Source organism: Hemitrygon akajei, chromosome 21 (genome assembly GCF_048418815.1).
Source record: "Hemitrygon akajei chromosome 21, sHemAka1.3, whole genome shotgun sequence".
NCBI classification, from domain to species: Eukaryota; Metazoa; Chordata; class Chondrichthyes; order Myliobatiformes; family Dasyatidae; genus Hemitrygon; species Hemitrygon akajei.
The window spans coordinates 27,871,950-27,889,569 of record NC_133144.1 but is presented as its reverse complement, the minus strand read 5'-3'; the positions used below and the strand labels follow the sequence as shown (position 1 = coordinate 27,889,569).

The following is a 17,620-nucleotide window of genomic DNA, read 5'->3' as shown; positions in this document are numbered from 1 at the left end:
ACGTTACCTTAAGTGAGAATCATATCCCTAGACCTATAGCCAATGCTAATTACTGACTGTCTTAAATAGATAAGTTATCAAGAGATATATACTTAACTGAATAAGTTCCTTGTGTGGTTAAAACCATTGAGCAGGAGAATCTGACTGTTTTAAATTCTAACTTAGATCAATGGTGAGAGACAAATACTGTATCTGATCAATTGTTCTATATATTGACTGCTGGTTGTGGTTTATGCAAGTCAGAAGTATACCTACAATGTATTTATTTAACTATATTTTGCAGTACTCCACAGTGCAGCTCATGCGGTTAATATCTACTCATTTTCTGCTAACCCACTCAGTGTTCTTGCCTGCCTCTTCCCTGAATCAATTTACGATGATGGGTAAGTTTAATTAAAATAAATCAGAAAAATTACAATTTACTTTGCATCCCTCAAAATCTCAGAAAAAAACATATGCTTCATACATATGTTGTATAGCTGTCATACATAAGTAAAAAAATCACACTTAAGTATTACTTTTGATCCTTTGAACAAGAGGAGAAGGAATAATCTAGAACTAAGCCAATTGGTCATTGAATCTTTGAATAAGGTCCAATATTGGTTGTTCCCATTTTGATCACTTTCGCTATTCACCTTGACTCTCTTGTAATTCAAATGCTTGTAAGTTTCTGCCTTTAATATATGCAATGATTCATCTTGTCAACTCTCAGAGGGAAAATATTCCAGAGGTTTTCATCCCCATGAAAGGAGACATTCCTTCTCATCTTCTCATCTCTATTTTAACTGGGTGATCCCTTATTCTGAAACCATGCCTTTTATTTCTAGCTCCCCAGCTAGGGAGAATATCCTCTCAATATCTGAGTCCCCTTCAGAATCTTACCTATTTCAATAATATTTCCTCTCAATCTTTTGAACTCTAGTGTATATGGCCCTACCTACACAATCTTTCTTCATATGTTACCCCTTCATCTCAGGGGATCATGAATCTCCTTTGCATCATATCCAATACTATATTACTCTGTAAATACAAATACAAAGATGAAAATTGTATATAGTATTCCACATGCTGTTTCATCAACACCTTATAAATTTGCATCAAATCTTCCCTACTTTTATACTCCACATTCTTTGCAATAACACCAGCGTTAATCTTGCTACTTACTTGTTGTACTTCCTGCTAACTTTTTGTGTTTTATGTACCAGAGCCCCTGATATCTTTTGTTCTGAAATATTTTGCAATCTCACTCCATGTACATAATTATTTTCTTTTTCAGTCTTCCTTGCATACTTGGAAACCTCACATTTTCTTCTGTATGTGAACTTTTTAGCCACAATTATTCTTTCTACATCACTTTTCATGCTCTGTGTCCTCTTCTAACATGTTCATCATGTACCTTTGCCTCTTCATCTAAGTCATTACTATAGGTTGTGAAGAATTGAAGAATCAGCACTGATCCCCTGTGGCAACCTCTTAGTTACTGATTACCAATCTAAATATGACCCTTTTACCTTCATTATCCATTTTCTTTTATTTGGCCAATCCCATTGAGATCTCAATACGTTACAACTAATTCTATGTGGTGGTATGTAACTTTTTATGAAGAACCTTATCAAATGCCTTCTGGAAATTCAAACATGGAGTTCTGCTACTTTACCTACCTGTTACTTCTTCAAAGAACTACAGAAAATTTGTCAAACACAGTTCCCCTCTCATAAAACCACATGGATAATCATGTGATTATCTGAATAGAATGAGTCACAACATTTTCAAAATTACTCATAGTTTCTTGCTTTCTGTCTTCTTTCTTGAATAGTGGTGTTACATTCATGATTTTCCAAATGCGTTAAGGGAGCAGAAGAGGTTGACTGGGATGCTGACCAAATTGGAGAGCATTGCTATAAGAAGTTCCAAACTTGGGTTGTTTTCTGTGACAGTGCAGAATGTGTTGCACTGTTGTAACTCATGATGCCTTGCTGCATATTATAACTTACTATGTTGCCTTTCTCCTGCAGATCTGAACTGCCCCTGAAATATTACTGGTGGTTCTTTCAGAACATTACAGGTACCCACACTCTCATAAGGCTAAATCTTACACAGAAATATTTGCACACATAATAGAAAGTTTACAATACCATAAATGTGTCCTCTGTTGTGAAATGTGAAATATGGTTATGTGTATTTGTCAAACTGCTACTTCGGAGTATAGTTGCAAAAAGCAAAAAAAAAACATTTCTGAAATTTCAGTTCAACACAATCCTTAATACATGGTGTGTTCAGCATGTGCAACATTGCACATGGACTCTAAGTTGTGGGCAGAAATGGTGCAAAGGGCCTGATAAACTGCAAGGGCCTGATAATCTAAGTTCCACAATACTCAAAATGACCTACAAAGTAACCATTCATATATAGTAATTATGTTTCAGCTAATATTCACTCATCATGTCTACACAAGCTGGTAGCCTAATAAAAAAGACAAATGGCCTATGTTAGTCAAGGCACTGAGTTCAAGATATAGGAAGTTTTATAAAGCTCTTGTTAGGCCACACTTGAGTACTGTGTGCAATTTTGATCACCCCATCAAGGAAAGGATGTGGAGATGTCACAGAGAGAGCAGAAGAGGTTGACCAGGATGTTGCCTGAATTAGAGAACATGTGCTATAACGAGAGATTACAATCTTAGTTGTTTTCTCTGTAGTGACGGAGGCTGATAGGAGATTTTATTAAGGTTTATAAAGTTATGAGAGTGATAGATAAAGTTGACAGCCAGTATCTTTCTCCCAGGGTTGAAATATATAATACTAGAAAGTTTGCATTTAAGGTGAAAGGGGGTTAAGTTTAAAATTGAGCAAGTTATTTTATACAGAGTGATGGGTCCCTGGAATGCACTGCCAGGGGTGATGGCGGAGGCAAATTTGATAAGAGGATTGAAGAAGCTCTTAAGATAGGAATGTGCCGAGAATGAAGGGAAATGGACATTGTATTTGTAGAAGGAATTACAGTCGGCCCTCCTTATCCGCGGATTCCGCATGCGCGAATTCAACCAACCGCGAATCGCAAAAACCTGGAAGTGCTTTTCCAGCACTTGTTGGTGGAGCATGTACAGACTTTTTTCTTCTTGTTATTATTCCCTAAACAGCGCAGTATAGCAACCATTTTACATAGCATTTACATTGTATTAGGTATTATAAGTAATCTAGAGATGATTTAAAGTATACGGGAGGATTGCGTGGGTTATTGGGCATTGGGATCGAAAAAAATTGGAAGTTCTCTTACTAAGTAAGTCGGAACAGGTACATCCAGTATTATTTATCATCAGTTAGTCAAATGTTTGTCTTAGTAGTAGTCTCTCGAAGTCCGAGGAAGATGAATGTGTTGCACAGTCAACGTCTGTGGGCATGCATATGACTTTTGAGGCCGAAGTCCGAAGCGCAGATACGGTTGGAGATGGGGCAAGGAGCACCACCTGTTGGGGCAGGAGCAGACGCCTTCCTGTGTCTTTCTTGACTCGCCTTGAGGCACTGCATGTGCCAGTTGGCTTGGAAGTTGTTTGCTGCCTTGCTGCATAGATTGCGCCACTTGGACCGATCAGCAGCAGTGTGTTCAAGATCGCGGGGCTGGAGTTTGGCCCACTTAAGGTTTGATGAGGTTGTCCTTGTACCTCTTCCTTAGGCGACCTTGGGCATGGTTGCCCTGCTCCAGTTCTCCGTAGAACAACTGACACAGCATTCTGGACTCATCCATGTGGATCACATGGCTGGTCCATCTGAGCAGAGCCTTCAAAACCTTGGATTCAATCATTGTGGAATTGGCTCGGTCCAGGACTGTCAGGTTGGAGATATGATCTTGCCAGTGAATTTGCATGATTGATCGCAGAGTGCGATTGTGGAATTGTTCAAGCTGTTTGACATGTCTGCGATACAGTGTCCAGGTTTCACAGCCATATAGAAGTGATGAGACCACAACAGCATTGTAAACCTTCAGTTTAGTGGAGAGGCGAATGTCTTTGTGCTGCAGAACTTTGACCTGGAGCCTTCTGAGTGCCTGGCTTGCTTTCTGGATCCTTGACGTGATTTCTTTATCAAGGGCACCGTCGCTGGAGATGGTACTCCCCAGGTATTTGAAGTTGTCAACGTTCCGTGGCTGTGTGTCATCAATGGTGATGCATGGCTGTGGCGGGGCACTGTTAGGTGCAGGCTGCAGGGGGACCTGTTTTACCCAGGCTGATTGTCAAGCTGAACAATTTAGATGCGGCGGAGAATCTGCTGACCATTGTTTGTAGGTGGTCCTCTTGGTGTGCCATGAGTGCGCAGTCATCTGCAAAGAGCGCTTCTATGAACAGCTTTCGGAGGGTCTTTGTGTGTGCTGCAAGGCAACGTAGGTCAAAAAGTGACCCGTCCAGGCGGTATTTGATATAAATGCCCAGGTTTAAGTCTTTGACAGCATGCATTAGTACTTGAGTGAAGAAAAGGTTGAAAAGTACTGGTGCAAGCACACAGCCCTGTTTAACGCCATTGGAGATGTCAAATTTCTCGCTGGGTTCGTCAGCTGAGAATATCTTCAATCATGTTGTCATGGAAGAAGCGTATGAGGTTGCTGAACTTTGGAGGGCAGCCAAGTTTCCCGAGGATGATCCACAAGGCTTCTCTGTTGACAGTATCAAACGCTTTAGTCAGATCAATGAAAACAAAGTACAAGTTCATGTTCTGCTCCAGGCATTTCTCCTGCATTTGTCTAACAGTGAAGATCATATCCACAGTACTGCGTTTAGGCTGAAAGCCGCATTGCGATTCTGGGAGGTTTCCTTCGGATAATGTTGAAATAAGTCTATTGAGGATGATGCGAGCCAGGATTTTGCCGGCGATGGAAAGTAGGGAGGTGCTCCGGTAGTTCCCACAGTCTGTGCGCGAGCCTTTGTTTTTGTATAGGGCGACTATTGCAGCATCCCGAAGGTCGGGTGGCATTACTTCCTCTTCCCAGATACTGACCAGGACGTCCTGGAATGCTTCGAGTGACTCCTGGTTGAGGGCTTTGAACAGTTCTGCGGGAATGCCATCCTTGCCTGGTGCTTTGCCACAGCTCATCTGTTTGATGGCTGTGCTGACCTCGGTCAGGGAGGGGGGGTTGTTGAGGTGCTCGTGGACTGGGCTCTGGGGAATCTGGTCGAGTACTGACTGGTCGACAGTGGAGGGGCGGTTCAGGAGCTGACTGAAGTGTTCCTTCCACCTGGTGTTGATGCCCTTTTTGTTCTTGATAAGCGAGGATCCATCTGCAGAAAGCAGAGGAGCTATGCTTGACTTTGAAGGACCACAGAGAGACTTGATGGCGTTGAAGAACTGCTTGGTGTTGTTTGTGTCAGCATAGTGCTGAACCTCATCCACCTTCTTATTCCACCATGTGTCGTGCATTATACGGATTTCCCTTTGAGCGAGTGTCTGATAGGACTTGAATCTGTCCTTTTTGCAGGTGGAGTTCAGGTCATCCTGCCATTCTTTGAATGCCTTGTTCTTCTTGGTGAGTAGGTCATCGATGATGGTGCTATTCTCAATGAGCCAATCTTGGTGGGTGCGCTTTCTGTGGCCTAGGGTTGATTTTGCCGTTTCAGTTATAGCATTTTTGAAGTGGCTGCATTTCTGGATTGGGTTACCCATGAGTGGCTTGTTTGTTGATGGTTTCTGTTTAAGAGTATTTTAAAATTCGCATAGACACGGAGGGTGCTGAAGTTTGGAGGTGTTAAAGGATGACTGTACTGCCTTTGGACGCTTTTTGTGAGATTGAACGATGTGTAGCTTGAGGGTGGTGCAGAGGAGTCTGTGGTCCGTCCAACACTCTGCTCCTCACATGGCTCATGTGATGACTACGTCTCGGATGTCACGTTGACGGACAATGACATAATCGATCAGATGCCATTGTTTGGATCTAGGGTGCATCCATGTTGTCTTGAATTTGTTGGCCATTCTGAACACTGTGTTCGTGATAGTGAGGTCATACTCTTCACATTTGCTGAGAAGCAGAAGGCCATTGCTGTTCATCTTCCCGACTCCGTGTCTGCCGAGCACTCCACTCCACTGATCCTGGTCTTGGCTGACTCGGGCATTAAAATCTCCCAGCAAGATCAGCTTATCACTGGCCGGCACTGAGCGCAGGATGAAGTCAAGGTTGGCGTAAAACTGCTCTATGGTTTCAGTAGGGCTGGACAGGGTGGGGGCATAGGCACTAATAATAGTTGCATGTCGATTTTGGCTGAGGGGCAGACGTAGCTTCATCAATCTTTCACTGATGCCAACAGGCAGGTCGGGGAGCTGTTTCATCAGGATACTCCTTATGGCAAAGCCCACCCCGTGGATCCTGTCTTTGTTCTGCGCCCTTCCTCTCCAGAAGAAGTTGTAGCTGCTGGCAAGCTCTGTGATGGATCCCTCATCTGCAACCCTGGTTTCGCTCAGCGCTTCGATGTCAATGTTGTAGCGAGCAAGTTCTTTACCAATGAGAGCTGTTCTCCTTTCAGGTCTTGCAGTGTTTTCCTTATCCATTAAGGTGCGAACGTTCCATGCTCCCAGACGGAGAATCTTTTTCTTTTGATTTTGATTTTGACAGAAATGATTGGATGATCTGTCAGTCGCGGTTAACTGGCCGGATGATCTAGGGCAGGTGATGTTTAGGCCACCTTTTCTAGGCCCCTCCCTGACTACAGGGTGGGCAGCATTGTCCTAAAAAGGGCTGCCCCGTCACCCTGGATGCTGCCGGACTCCCCTACTGCCCTGGGTTCAGAGGAGAACGACCATCTGTCCAAGGGCCGCCGAAGTGCAGGTTTGCAACTGCAACTCAGTGGTCACCTCCACCTGTTGGTTCGCTGCTCTCCCATCGCCGTAGGACTTTTGAAGAGAGAAAGAAGATGAAGATGCACAACACAAGGACCTGTGCGTGAAAGATATTATAGTGAAAAAGCCTTAGCACGGAGACAGTCCCACCCTCTCAGCCTCGGAGGTCAGGATCTACTGGCACGAAGATCGTTACACATGGTGGCCTCTTCGGCTGCAGGAGTTACTGGACAATAGATTGATGAAGTCCTCCCTATTGACCGCCTATGGGACTCCGGCTCCGGATTTCTTCTCAGGGTTTACTCCCATTGCCTTTCCTATGATTGGGTGTGGCCGCAAGGCAGCGTAGGTTTTAAAATCAGAGTTTTCCTTCTCCTAGGTGGGCAGTCAACCAGGACTAACGAGTTCCACCTGCCCAAAGCATCTGGTTTTGAGGCGCCAGAGACCCACCCTTGCCCCTTCTCCAGTTGGTAGGAACAGTTCTACCACGTGAAGGCTGGGAGCTGGACTTGGTTGACAGAGGCTATTTGAGACGCAAGCCATGTGGAAGAACTTTATAGGTAGTGAGAGCTTATCCTCATTACCACCTCCGGCTATGTCAACCTTGTCTTAATATATAGTATATATTTTACCTTTCTATGCATATAAAACACTTAAGAACGTATGTTTCAGCACCCGGGCTCGGGAAGTTCCTGAGTTCAATCCAGTGACAGACTGCTTCTGAGTGCACTCTCCACCATGCCGGGTTGATGTGGAGGATCAAAAACCCAAAACCCCAAAACCCAATAATTAAACCACTGCGTTGCTTAGTAATAATTGTAGCTTTCATCGGGACAGAGCCTTTCTCAATTATCCTTTAAAATCGTTCCAATCGTTGACTGACTGTAGCCTAACACTTTTCCAATGACCGATGGCGTTTCACCTCTTTCCTTTCGCTTTATTATTTCTGCTTTATTTTCAATCGTGATCGTGATTATTTTCGTGAACAGAAACACTACGCACTCTGGCGCCAGGTCCTCATGTCCAGCACACTGAGACAGGTTAAATAAGGTCTGCGGTTCCGCTGGGTCCTAAGGTCCAGTGTATTGAGGCAGGTTGAATAAGGGACTTGAGCATCCGCGAATTTTGGTATCCGCGAGGGGTCCTGGAACCAATCCCCTGCGGATAAGGAGGGCCGACTGTAATTAATTAGGCATTTAATTAATTGTGTATAACATCATTGTCCAAAGGGCTTGTTCCTGTGTTATACTGTTGTATATGCACACATTTATTACATTTCAAAAAAGCTGATTATTTGGTGGTAGGGTGAAGATATGTCTCTACCTAAGGATGTGTAAGGCACTCCTCCTTCTAATAGCCTGTAGGTCACCCTTGGGTAAGGTGTAGCACCTGCTTAGCCCCCAATTACGGTGACATGAAGCCATGGGTTCAGGCAGTGGATGGTAGTATGAGCAGCTAGTGCATATCACAAGTCCTGGTTATGCAACCACTGATGCCAGGCAGACAGTCTGTGAAGTGTATTAATCATTTTTCATTTTTAATCTTTTTTTATTGATTTAAAAATATTTAAAGACAAATACAAATCAGAGAAGTTATGTCAAATATATATTTCAATAAAAGTACAAACAAAAAAGGAGTGTACACTGTCAAAATCATATATAGTATAATATTGAGCTAATAAATAAAAGGAACCACAATTCCTCTTAACATTTCAAAAAAAAGACTCAAAATTTCTATTAGAAGAAAAAAAACCCACTAAACTAACCTAAAACAAAAAAAAAGACTGGGCATTCCATTTGAGAATATAACTACAAAAAAAAGGGGAAAAATCTTCCGGTCAAATCTGAAACATCATGGAGAAGAAGAAAAAAGATTACCTAAAAAAGTGAAAAAAAGTAAAAAAAAAGAAAATTTATATCATATGAAAATATTGAATGAAAGGTCACCAGGTTTGCTCAAATTCAAAAGATGTATCAAATGTCCGACTTCTAATTTTCTCCAAGCTTAAACACAGCATAATGGAGAAGAGCCAAAAAAACAGTAGGTGGATTAGGATCTTTCCAATACAACAAAATAGCTCTCCTAGCCAATAAAGTTGAAAAAGCTATAATACGTTGAGAGGAAGCAGAAACATTTCCTGCTTCCTTCTGAGTGATCCCAAAGATTGCTGTAAGTGAATTAGGTTGTAGGTCCAAAACTATGACTTTGGATAACATTCTAAAAATATCTCTCCAATATTTAACTTTATACATGACCAAAACATATGAGTTAAGGTAGCCACCTCAGTATTACATCTATCACAGGTGGGATTTATATTAGAAAAAATATGCGCTAGTTTATCTTTTGACATATGCGCCCTGTATTAATAATGGATGAGGTCACCTGTCTTGTGAAGACACTGCCCAGAAGAAGGTAATGACAAACCACTTCCGTAGCAAAATTTGACAAGAACAATCATGGACATGGAAAGACCATGATCACTCATATCATACGTCACGGTCCATAACAAACAGATGGACAAACTCCAGTAAAAGTCTCACACTCATGTCAGAATCCTTTGAGATCTTCTTCTTGAAAACCAGCTTGACTCCACTAACTATGGGGAGCATCACAGCCAAACCTATCTTGCTAATTTCTGTCTCCACAAGATGCACCTTCTGTTAACTGTGCAGCAATCAGGAATGCAAATTCGTACTGATTTTTGTTTCTCCATCAGACTCAGGAATACACACATGAATCATGGCTACGTCTGTTTGATCTATGCCAACACAAACCAAGCGTTTTCTTTCATTAATATATGCGATGTGGGCATCACATATATCTGACTCGGACGTTTGATACATCTTTTGAATTTGAGCAAACCTGGCGACCTTTCATTCAATATTTTCATATGATATAAATTTTCTTCTTTTTTACTTTTTTCCACTTTTTTAGGTAATCTTTTTTCTTCTTCTCCATGATGTTTGACCGGATTTGACCGGAAGATTTTCCCCCTTTTTTTTGTAGTTATATCCTCAAATGGAATATCTGACTCTTGAGAAGATGCTTGTAAGCTATTTTTTTCCAACACTGCAGCTTGTGTGTTAATAGCGATTTTATAGAGAGTTTGGTAGGCCAATAGTACCTATGAAAGAGTAGCAATATATTTCTAAGTATAGTTTGTGATTTGGGAAAAAGCCTTGCATATATTTTTCAGTTGTTTGCTTCCCTTGTGTTCCAAGGGCATGGGGGTCTTGAAGGAGCCTTCTTGAGTGACTGAGTTTTATTTTGTTGGCCACATACATCCTGTTGCTGGAGAGATTGAATCCTTAGTTTGATAGGTGGGATGTCAGTCATGCAGGATCCTATGCCTTGAGGGTAGAGAGGCATAGAGTTATACAGCACAGAAACAGGCCCTTCAGCTCAATTGGTCCATGCCGACTAAGATGTCCCATCTAAGTTAATGCTATTTGCCTATGTTTGGTCCATAATCTTCTACTGTTTACAATTCATGTACCTGTACAGCTGTCTTTTAAAAATTGTTATTATACCTGCCTCAATCACTTCTTCTACCAGCTTGTTTCATATACACATGTGTAACATCGACTGTGTAACAGAAGTTGTCACTCAAGTTCCTCTCAAACCTTTCGCCCCTCACCCTAAACCTATGCTCTCCAATCCTTGATTCTCCAATCCTGGGGAAAGGACAATGCATTCACTCTATTGTTGAGGTTGTTAAGTATATTTATAACAGGACTCAGCTTGCCATGTGGAAATAATCTTGCATACTCCTGGCTTACGCTATATGAATGACAAAAAGACTTTGAGAGATCAAGGGGTGATTTGCACATCACAAAATTCCCAGCCTTTAAAGCTGCTACCTTTGAGCTTTCTACATCTGTACACGAAAGGAATTAATTTTACTATATTAGTATCAGATACCTTAGGTCAAACTTCAGGATAAATCTCATCATTCACATAAAATTAATGAAAAATATTTCTCATTTTTATATCTCTTCTTGTGTGAAATGTAAAATCTGTGGTGACTAGAATTGAAATGGTCTCCTACTCACTGAATATGAAATTGAACTGGTAGCCATACAGCTAGGATGGGCAGTGTTGATCTCACTATGATAGCTTTATGAGTTCCATCGTTTTAACTGCACTGGGTCTATGGTTCTGTTGAATTAAACCATTAAGTCAACTGATTTATGAAAAATACTGTTGGAAACCCTAGACTTGCTAAGCAATGCATTGTGAAGAATCTACCAGATGGACCTTTAATGATTATTAATATTTTGTTTTCTTTTCCAGGAATGACGGGGGTTCTTCTTCTTTTCTTCTTTTCTTTTCTACACATCTTTGCCTTGCATTATTTCCGACGCAGTAGCTTTCGAGCATTCTGGGTGTCACACCATCTCTATATTGCGATATACGTCTTGGTAAGGACAATTTTCTTTTAAGTCACAAGGAATTTTCAAACCAAACCAAAGTTTAATTTAGAGACACAAATTAAATTAATTTGAGGTGATTGAGCAGACAACAGTGAACTTAGTTTGGAGACCATTCCTGCATGCAGTGTATGGAGACTGTGGAACTAGATAACAAACCAGATGTAAACACAAGAGACTGCAGATGCACGAAATCAGGAGGAGCGCAAAAGAGGATAGAGAAGCTCAGTGGTCAGACAGCGGTATGGGGGGAAATCGAGGTTTTGGGCTGGGACTCATTTTCCTCTATAGGTGCTGCCTGACCTACTGAGGTCATCCAACAACTTGTGTATTGAACCAACTAGATGTAGCAAGTTCAGTAAGACTGGTCATTTCAAAGTCAATAAATAGTGCAAAATTACCATTGAAGAGCATGATCCATTAAAGCATCTCAAGGAAACATACTTCTCACTTCTATCACCCTAACATTACATGCCTTTGGAAATAATCATCTAAGAATCTGAACCAGAAGCAGGTTTATCATGATTTAATCAGTTCCCCTCCACCACCACCTTCCTCTGCCTGGTGCAACTAGTCCTCACTCAACAATTCCTCTTTCATCTCCTTCCACTTACTCCAAAACCATGATGTAGCTATGGGCACCTGCATGAGCTCCAGCTATGTTTGCCTTTTCGTTGGCTATGTGGACCAGTCCATGTTCCAATGTTGATTATTCATCAACAGGTCTAGGTTAGGCAACTCACTATGCAGCTCTTAATTAATCAAAGCTCCACTTTATTGTCTCTGCACAAACAATAGTGTAATAATGTTGACTCTAAGCCAATAACTTAAAACATGAATTCTACTGTTTTCTCTGTACTGATGCTCACTCAGATCACTTCTCCAATTTATAATACCGATATAGAGATCTCTCGTTGGCCAGATGATTTATCGTTTCTCTCCCATCCCCTGACATGGTGGTTCTTCCTTACGATAATTAGTCTCTGGAATTCTCACCCCTTTGCATTTGTAACTCCTAACTCATATGGTCTTCCATATCAGTTCAAATGTTGCGCTTCAATCGTGTTCACTCGAGGCCATCTGATGGACCTGTGTCAGATTCCCATTGGATTTAGTTCAAGGTCTACACAACTTTCTGCTTTAGGTGGCTTCTTTTGTTCTGCTTGACTCTGGTCCAAACCATTTTAACTGGGTCATCAAGATATTGGACTAAGATAACGAGATTACTTCTGCAAACCTGCCATTGTGCATAATACAGAGCTTATCTGAGAATAATTTCAGGTATAGCAGATCAATAACAGAAACTTCTTGTGTCCACGTTCATTTGCTCTGATTCAGTTATCTCAGAGCAAGAATCAGTTCATCAAACAGTTCACCAAATGGAGGTTACAGAGCAGCTTCACAAAATAGCAGCCTCCATTCCTTGAAGCACCTGGCAAGAACAAAGACAATTGCTTTGTCTACTTCCACTGTCCTTGACTCATTTGAGTTTGATGTTTCCTTCCATCTTTTAATTCCTTCATGGCCAACGTCAAATCTTCCCCTGGTAACACTCCCCAACTCTTTCTGCCCTACATTGAAGACTGCATTGGTGGCACTTCATGTACCCATGCTGATCTTGTCAAATTCATCAATTTTGCCTCCACCTTCCACCCTGCCCTCAAATTCACTTAATCCATTTCTGACTCCTCTCTCCCTTTCTCAATTTCCCTGTCTCCATCTCTGGAGACAGACTATCTACTGATATCTTTTATAAACCTAATGACTCTAACAGCTATCATGTCCATACTCTTCCCACCTGGTCAGTTGTATGCCATTCTCTTTTTTCAGTTCCACTGTCCCTGCTATATCTGTTCCCAGGATGAGGTTTTTCTTTCCAAAACATCAGAAATACTCACCTTCTTCAAAGAAAGGGCTTTCCTTTCCTCTACCAGTACTGCTGCCCTAACCCACATCACATCTATTTCCCAGACATTTGCCCTTATTCCTTCTTCCTGCCACCTTAACAGGGATAGAGTTTCTCTTGTCCGTATATACCACCCTATGAGCCTCCATATCCAGCATGTCATTCTCCGCAATTTTCACCATCTTCAATGGGATCCTACTATCAAACTACTTTACCTCCTGCCCACCAATCTCCACTTTCCACAGGGATTGCTCTGACTGTAAATTTCCTTTTCTATTCATCCCTCCCCACTGATGGTGGGACTAGTGCTACACCTGCCCATTCACCTCCCTCACCACAATTTAGAGCCTCAAACAGTCATTCCAGGTGAGGCAACACTTCACTGTGAATCTGTTGGGGTCATCTACAGTATCTGGTGCTCCCAATCCAGCCGCCTTTACATCAGTGAGACCCAATGTAGATTGGGGTACCACTTTGTTGAGCAACTTCACTCCATCTGCAAAAAGCAGATTTTCCCAGTGGCCAACCATTTAAATTCCAATCCTTATTCCCATTCCAACACTTCATCCATGGCCTCCTCTATTGACATGATGGTGGATGAGTAACACCTCACATTCAATCTGGGTAGCACCCCAATCTGACACCCTGAACATCGATTCCTCTGATTTCTGGTAATTTGGCACCTCTCCCCCCTCTCTCTGTTTCCATTCCCCATTATGCCTCCCTTCTTACACTTTTTCTGTCCATAACCTCCCTCTGGTGCATCCACTCTCCTCTTCTATCAGATTCCTTCTTCTTCAGCCATTTACCATTTACCTTCTCCAACAATCGCTTCCCAGCTTCTCACTTCATCTTCCCCTTCCAAAGAAACATATCTGTCCTTTTATCGTCCCACATATAACCTTTCCCCAACATTACATGATCAGCTTAGCTACCTTTGCAAACAAATAAATCTAAAGATCACAGTAAAAGTAAATATCTTCACTTCCTCTGGCTCTGATGTGGGAAAGAATGTAGTCTTACTGGTGATGCTAGTTCTAAGAACAATTAATAAAAAAGAAAGTCAGAAATTCATTGGAAGAATGCCACATTTGTCTTCTAATTTCATGGGACAAGTTTAATTTTATAGTCTGATTGTGCTTGGCTTGTAGATAATAGCTTTAACATTTAGAACTTGAACAATGCCACCATTTAACTTGATTTAATATATCAACCTTGTCACTGAGCACCTTTTGTCTTTTTGAAACAGATAATCTTACATGGTAGTGCTGCTTTGCTTCAACCTCAGAGATTCCACATCTACTTTATTGTTCCCACTCTGTTCTTTGTTGGGGACAAATTTGTCAGCTACAGCAGGAAGAAAATTGAGATAGCTGTTGTGAAAGCACAGCTTCTGCCTTCAGGTATGTCGGAAATCTCTCACTTGTTGACAATTGCAAGAACTGGCAATTCCATACAGTCCTCTTCATTGATTTTCTTTATTTTAACATATCTGTATTCTTTGAGCTAACCTAAGGTGAATGTGAAGCAACCCATGTTTTTATGGACATGTGAGTTCTCATAAATGCCAACCAATACTATTTCTTTAAGTATCAAGAACGAATTAGGTAGCTATTACTATATACTGTACCTGCCTGGACAACACATCGGGGATTTATTTGCCTAAAAAGCCATATGAAATGCAAGACTTTCTACTGTGAGGTTTCTGTAACAATTTTTCAAACACATACAGTAGCAAGAGGGTTACCAACCGGTGAACGTACAGAAGAGAAAGAACCAGTGAATGCACTTTACTGATGCATTCATATGGCCATTGAGTTGACAGAGGCATTTGGAAAACACACTTTATGTTCTGGAAATATAAAACTGAAATATCAATAAGGAACAGTTCAATTTGTTGGCAGTAGCATTTAATCTATCCGGCTGACAGGAAACTATTGAAATCAGATGCAGTAGTGGTTTTATATCCAAGTATTTTTCTGTGTCCTGAAGAGGGGAAAGACAGAAATATTAGGAGGGATATAAAACTGGAGTTTCACCTGATCCCTTGGTTTACCAGCCAAGACAAGTATGGGTTTTTCCTTGATTCTGAGGACTTGCCTCACCCCAGAGTGGATGATATTCATGCTAGGCAATGAAAATGTTGCCGTGGCAGAAGCACAGTATCCAACACACCCTGTTCAAGTAAACTACATTCAGCTACAGAGTGAACACCCTTGTAGAATGTCAAAAGAAAATTCCCAATTTTACATTTCCCATTTTGTTTGCATTGGGTGTGATTGGCACTGTGTGCCTTTGATCTGTACACCTTATCTAATGGAATTTGGATGAGATATTTCATTACATTTTAGTAAATACATCATTGAGCACTTTGACATTTGTTCTTCCAGCTAAAAATGTGATTTTTTTTTGAGAAAATCATCCAAAATATAAACATTATTTTTGTAGGTGTTACTAACCTTGAATTTAAACGACCCAGAGATTTTGACTACATGTCTGGTCAGTGGGTACGTATTGCAAGTCTTCTCTTGGGAACGAATGAGTACCATCCCTTCACCCTGACTTCAGCTCCTCATGAAGACACCCTTAGCCTTCACATCCGGGCTGTTGGACCATGGACAATGCGCTTACGGGAAATATACTCTGCTGAAAATTTAGCAAGTATTGGTTATTACCCAAAGGTAAGAAAACTATTTTAGTTGTCTTTGAGTTCAATTTTGAATGTACAGTATACAAAGTCAAATATTTCCAGTATCTTATTTTGCAAAACAAGGAAATCTCCATAAGATCAAAAGCTTGTTATTTCTGACCATTCCTCATTTGATTTAATGTTGGCTTGGCCTCACTGTTAACATTGTAATTTGTGAAAGTTATGTGAACAAACACCAATTAGAAAACTTGGTTTAGGTGAACTTGGCAGTCACTCCAGTGTACTGTAATGTTGAATGCATGATTTCTGCAATTACTGTCTTTCACAGAAAAAAATTAAACTAAATGATCCATCTACTTGTTCAAGTCAAATCTACAAGATTGCATAACACTACTGAAAGAACAAAGAGAGTCAAAGAATAATACAACACAAAGAAGACCGCTTCGACCCAACTTTTCTATGCCCATTTAAACTAGTCCCATTTTTCTGTATTTGACTTAAATCCCTCTAAACCTTCCCTATCTATGTACCTGGCAGCAAGGTAGTGTAACGGTTAGTGTAACACTATTACTGTACCAACAAACTGGGCTCAATTCGATCGCTGTCTGTAAGGAGTTTGTATGTTCTCCCCACAACTACGTGGGTTTCTTTCAGGTGCTCTGGTTTCCTCCCATACTTCAAAGGCATAAGGGTTAGGGTTATTAAGTTGTCGGCATTCAATTTTAGCGTCAGAAGCATGGTGACACTTGCAGGTTGTTTCCAGCACATCTACGGAGTGTGTTGGTCATTGATGCAAACAATACTGTATGTTTTCACTGTTCTTTTGTACATGTGATATATAAAGCTAAGTTTCAATCTTTAAATTTCTTTTCAATGATGTATCATAATTTTGGATTGTGGTTCTTTAGCAACAAATACAGAAAAATTCCAATAATTCAGTATCTGACCATTCAGAAGTCCTGATGTTTTAGTACCTAGCACCAGCTAATGTTTCCTACACTTCCTTCCACTCATCAAGGCCACATTACAGCAATCCCATTCAACTCACTGAGGGTGGCATAAGTGTGGAATGAGCTGCCAGTGGGAGTGATGGATTCGGGTTCAATTGCAACATTTAAGAGAAGTTTGAATAGATACATGTATGAGAGAGCTAAAGACAGCTCTGATCCAGATGAGGGTAGATGGGGCTAGGCAAAAGAAAAACAGGTTGGCATGAACTAGATTGGCTGAAGGGTTTGTTTCTGTGCTGAAGTGTTCAATGTCTCTTGACTCTAAGAATTTCTCTGCATGTTACATGTTGGAGATACATCCTCAAATATTATAGCAGATCAGTATGGGATTGTGAATTGACAGATTGGCAACACAACATGGTTAGACATTTCGATTCAATAAATTGAAGATATGGGAAGAATGGACTCAAACATTTGCAGTTAAATTCTTAATTGAAGAATATTTCTTTGGAGCCATCACAACAAATGCAGTTCTATATACTGATAAAGTAGGTAAACCTACTTAAGTGATCCTTAAACACGAGGAAAGCTGCAGATGCTGGAAATTCAAGCAACACACACAAAATGCTGGTGGAACGCAGCAGGCCACGCAGCATCTATAGGAAGAAGTACAGTCAATGTTTCAGGCTGAGACCCTTTGTCAGGATTTCATTAGTCCTGATGAAGGGTCTTGGCCTGAAACGTCGACTGTACTTCTTCCTATAGATACTGCCTGGGCTGCTGCATTCCACCAGCATTTTGTGTGGGTACGTGATCCCTAAATGTGCTGTCAAAAACATTTTAATTATCAATATTCCAAAGGTATG

The 17,620-nt window shown here is 41.0% G+C and overlaps 1 protein-coding gene across 1 annotated transcript in view; it reads left to right on the top strand.

Moving 5' to 3' along the window:
• LOC140714177 (dual oxidase 2-like) overlaps positions 1 to 17,620 on the top strand; it is a 145,404-nt gene that overhangs the window by 114,618 nt on the left and 13,166 nt on the right. Inside the window, exons 26-30 of the mRNA XM_073025053.1 lie at positions 284 to 383; positions 2,016 to 2,065; positions 11,112 to 11,239; positions 14,404 to 14,557; positions 15,603 to 15,835. Coding sequence (XP_072881154.1) covers positions 284 to 383; positions 2,016 to 2,065; positions 11,112 to 11,239; positions 14,404 to 14,557; positions 15,603 to 15,835 — 665 coding nt within the window. The remainder of the gene's footprint in view (positions 1 to 283; positions 384 to 2,015; positions 2,066 to 11,111; positions 11,240 to 14,403; positions 14,558 to 15,602; positions 15,836 to 17,620) is intronic.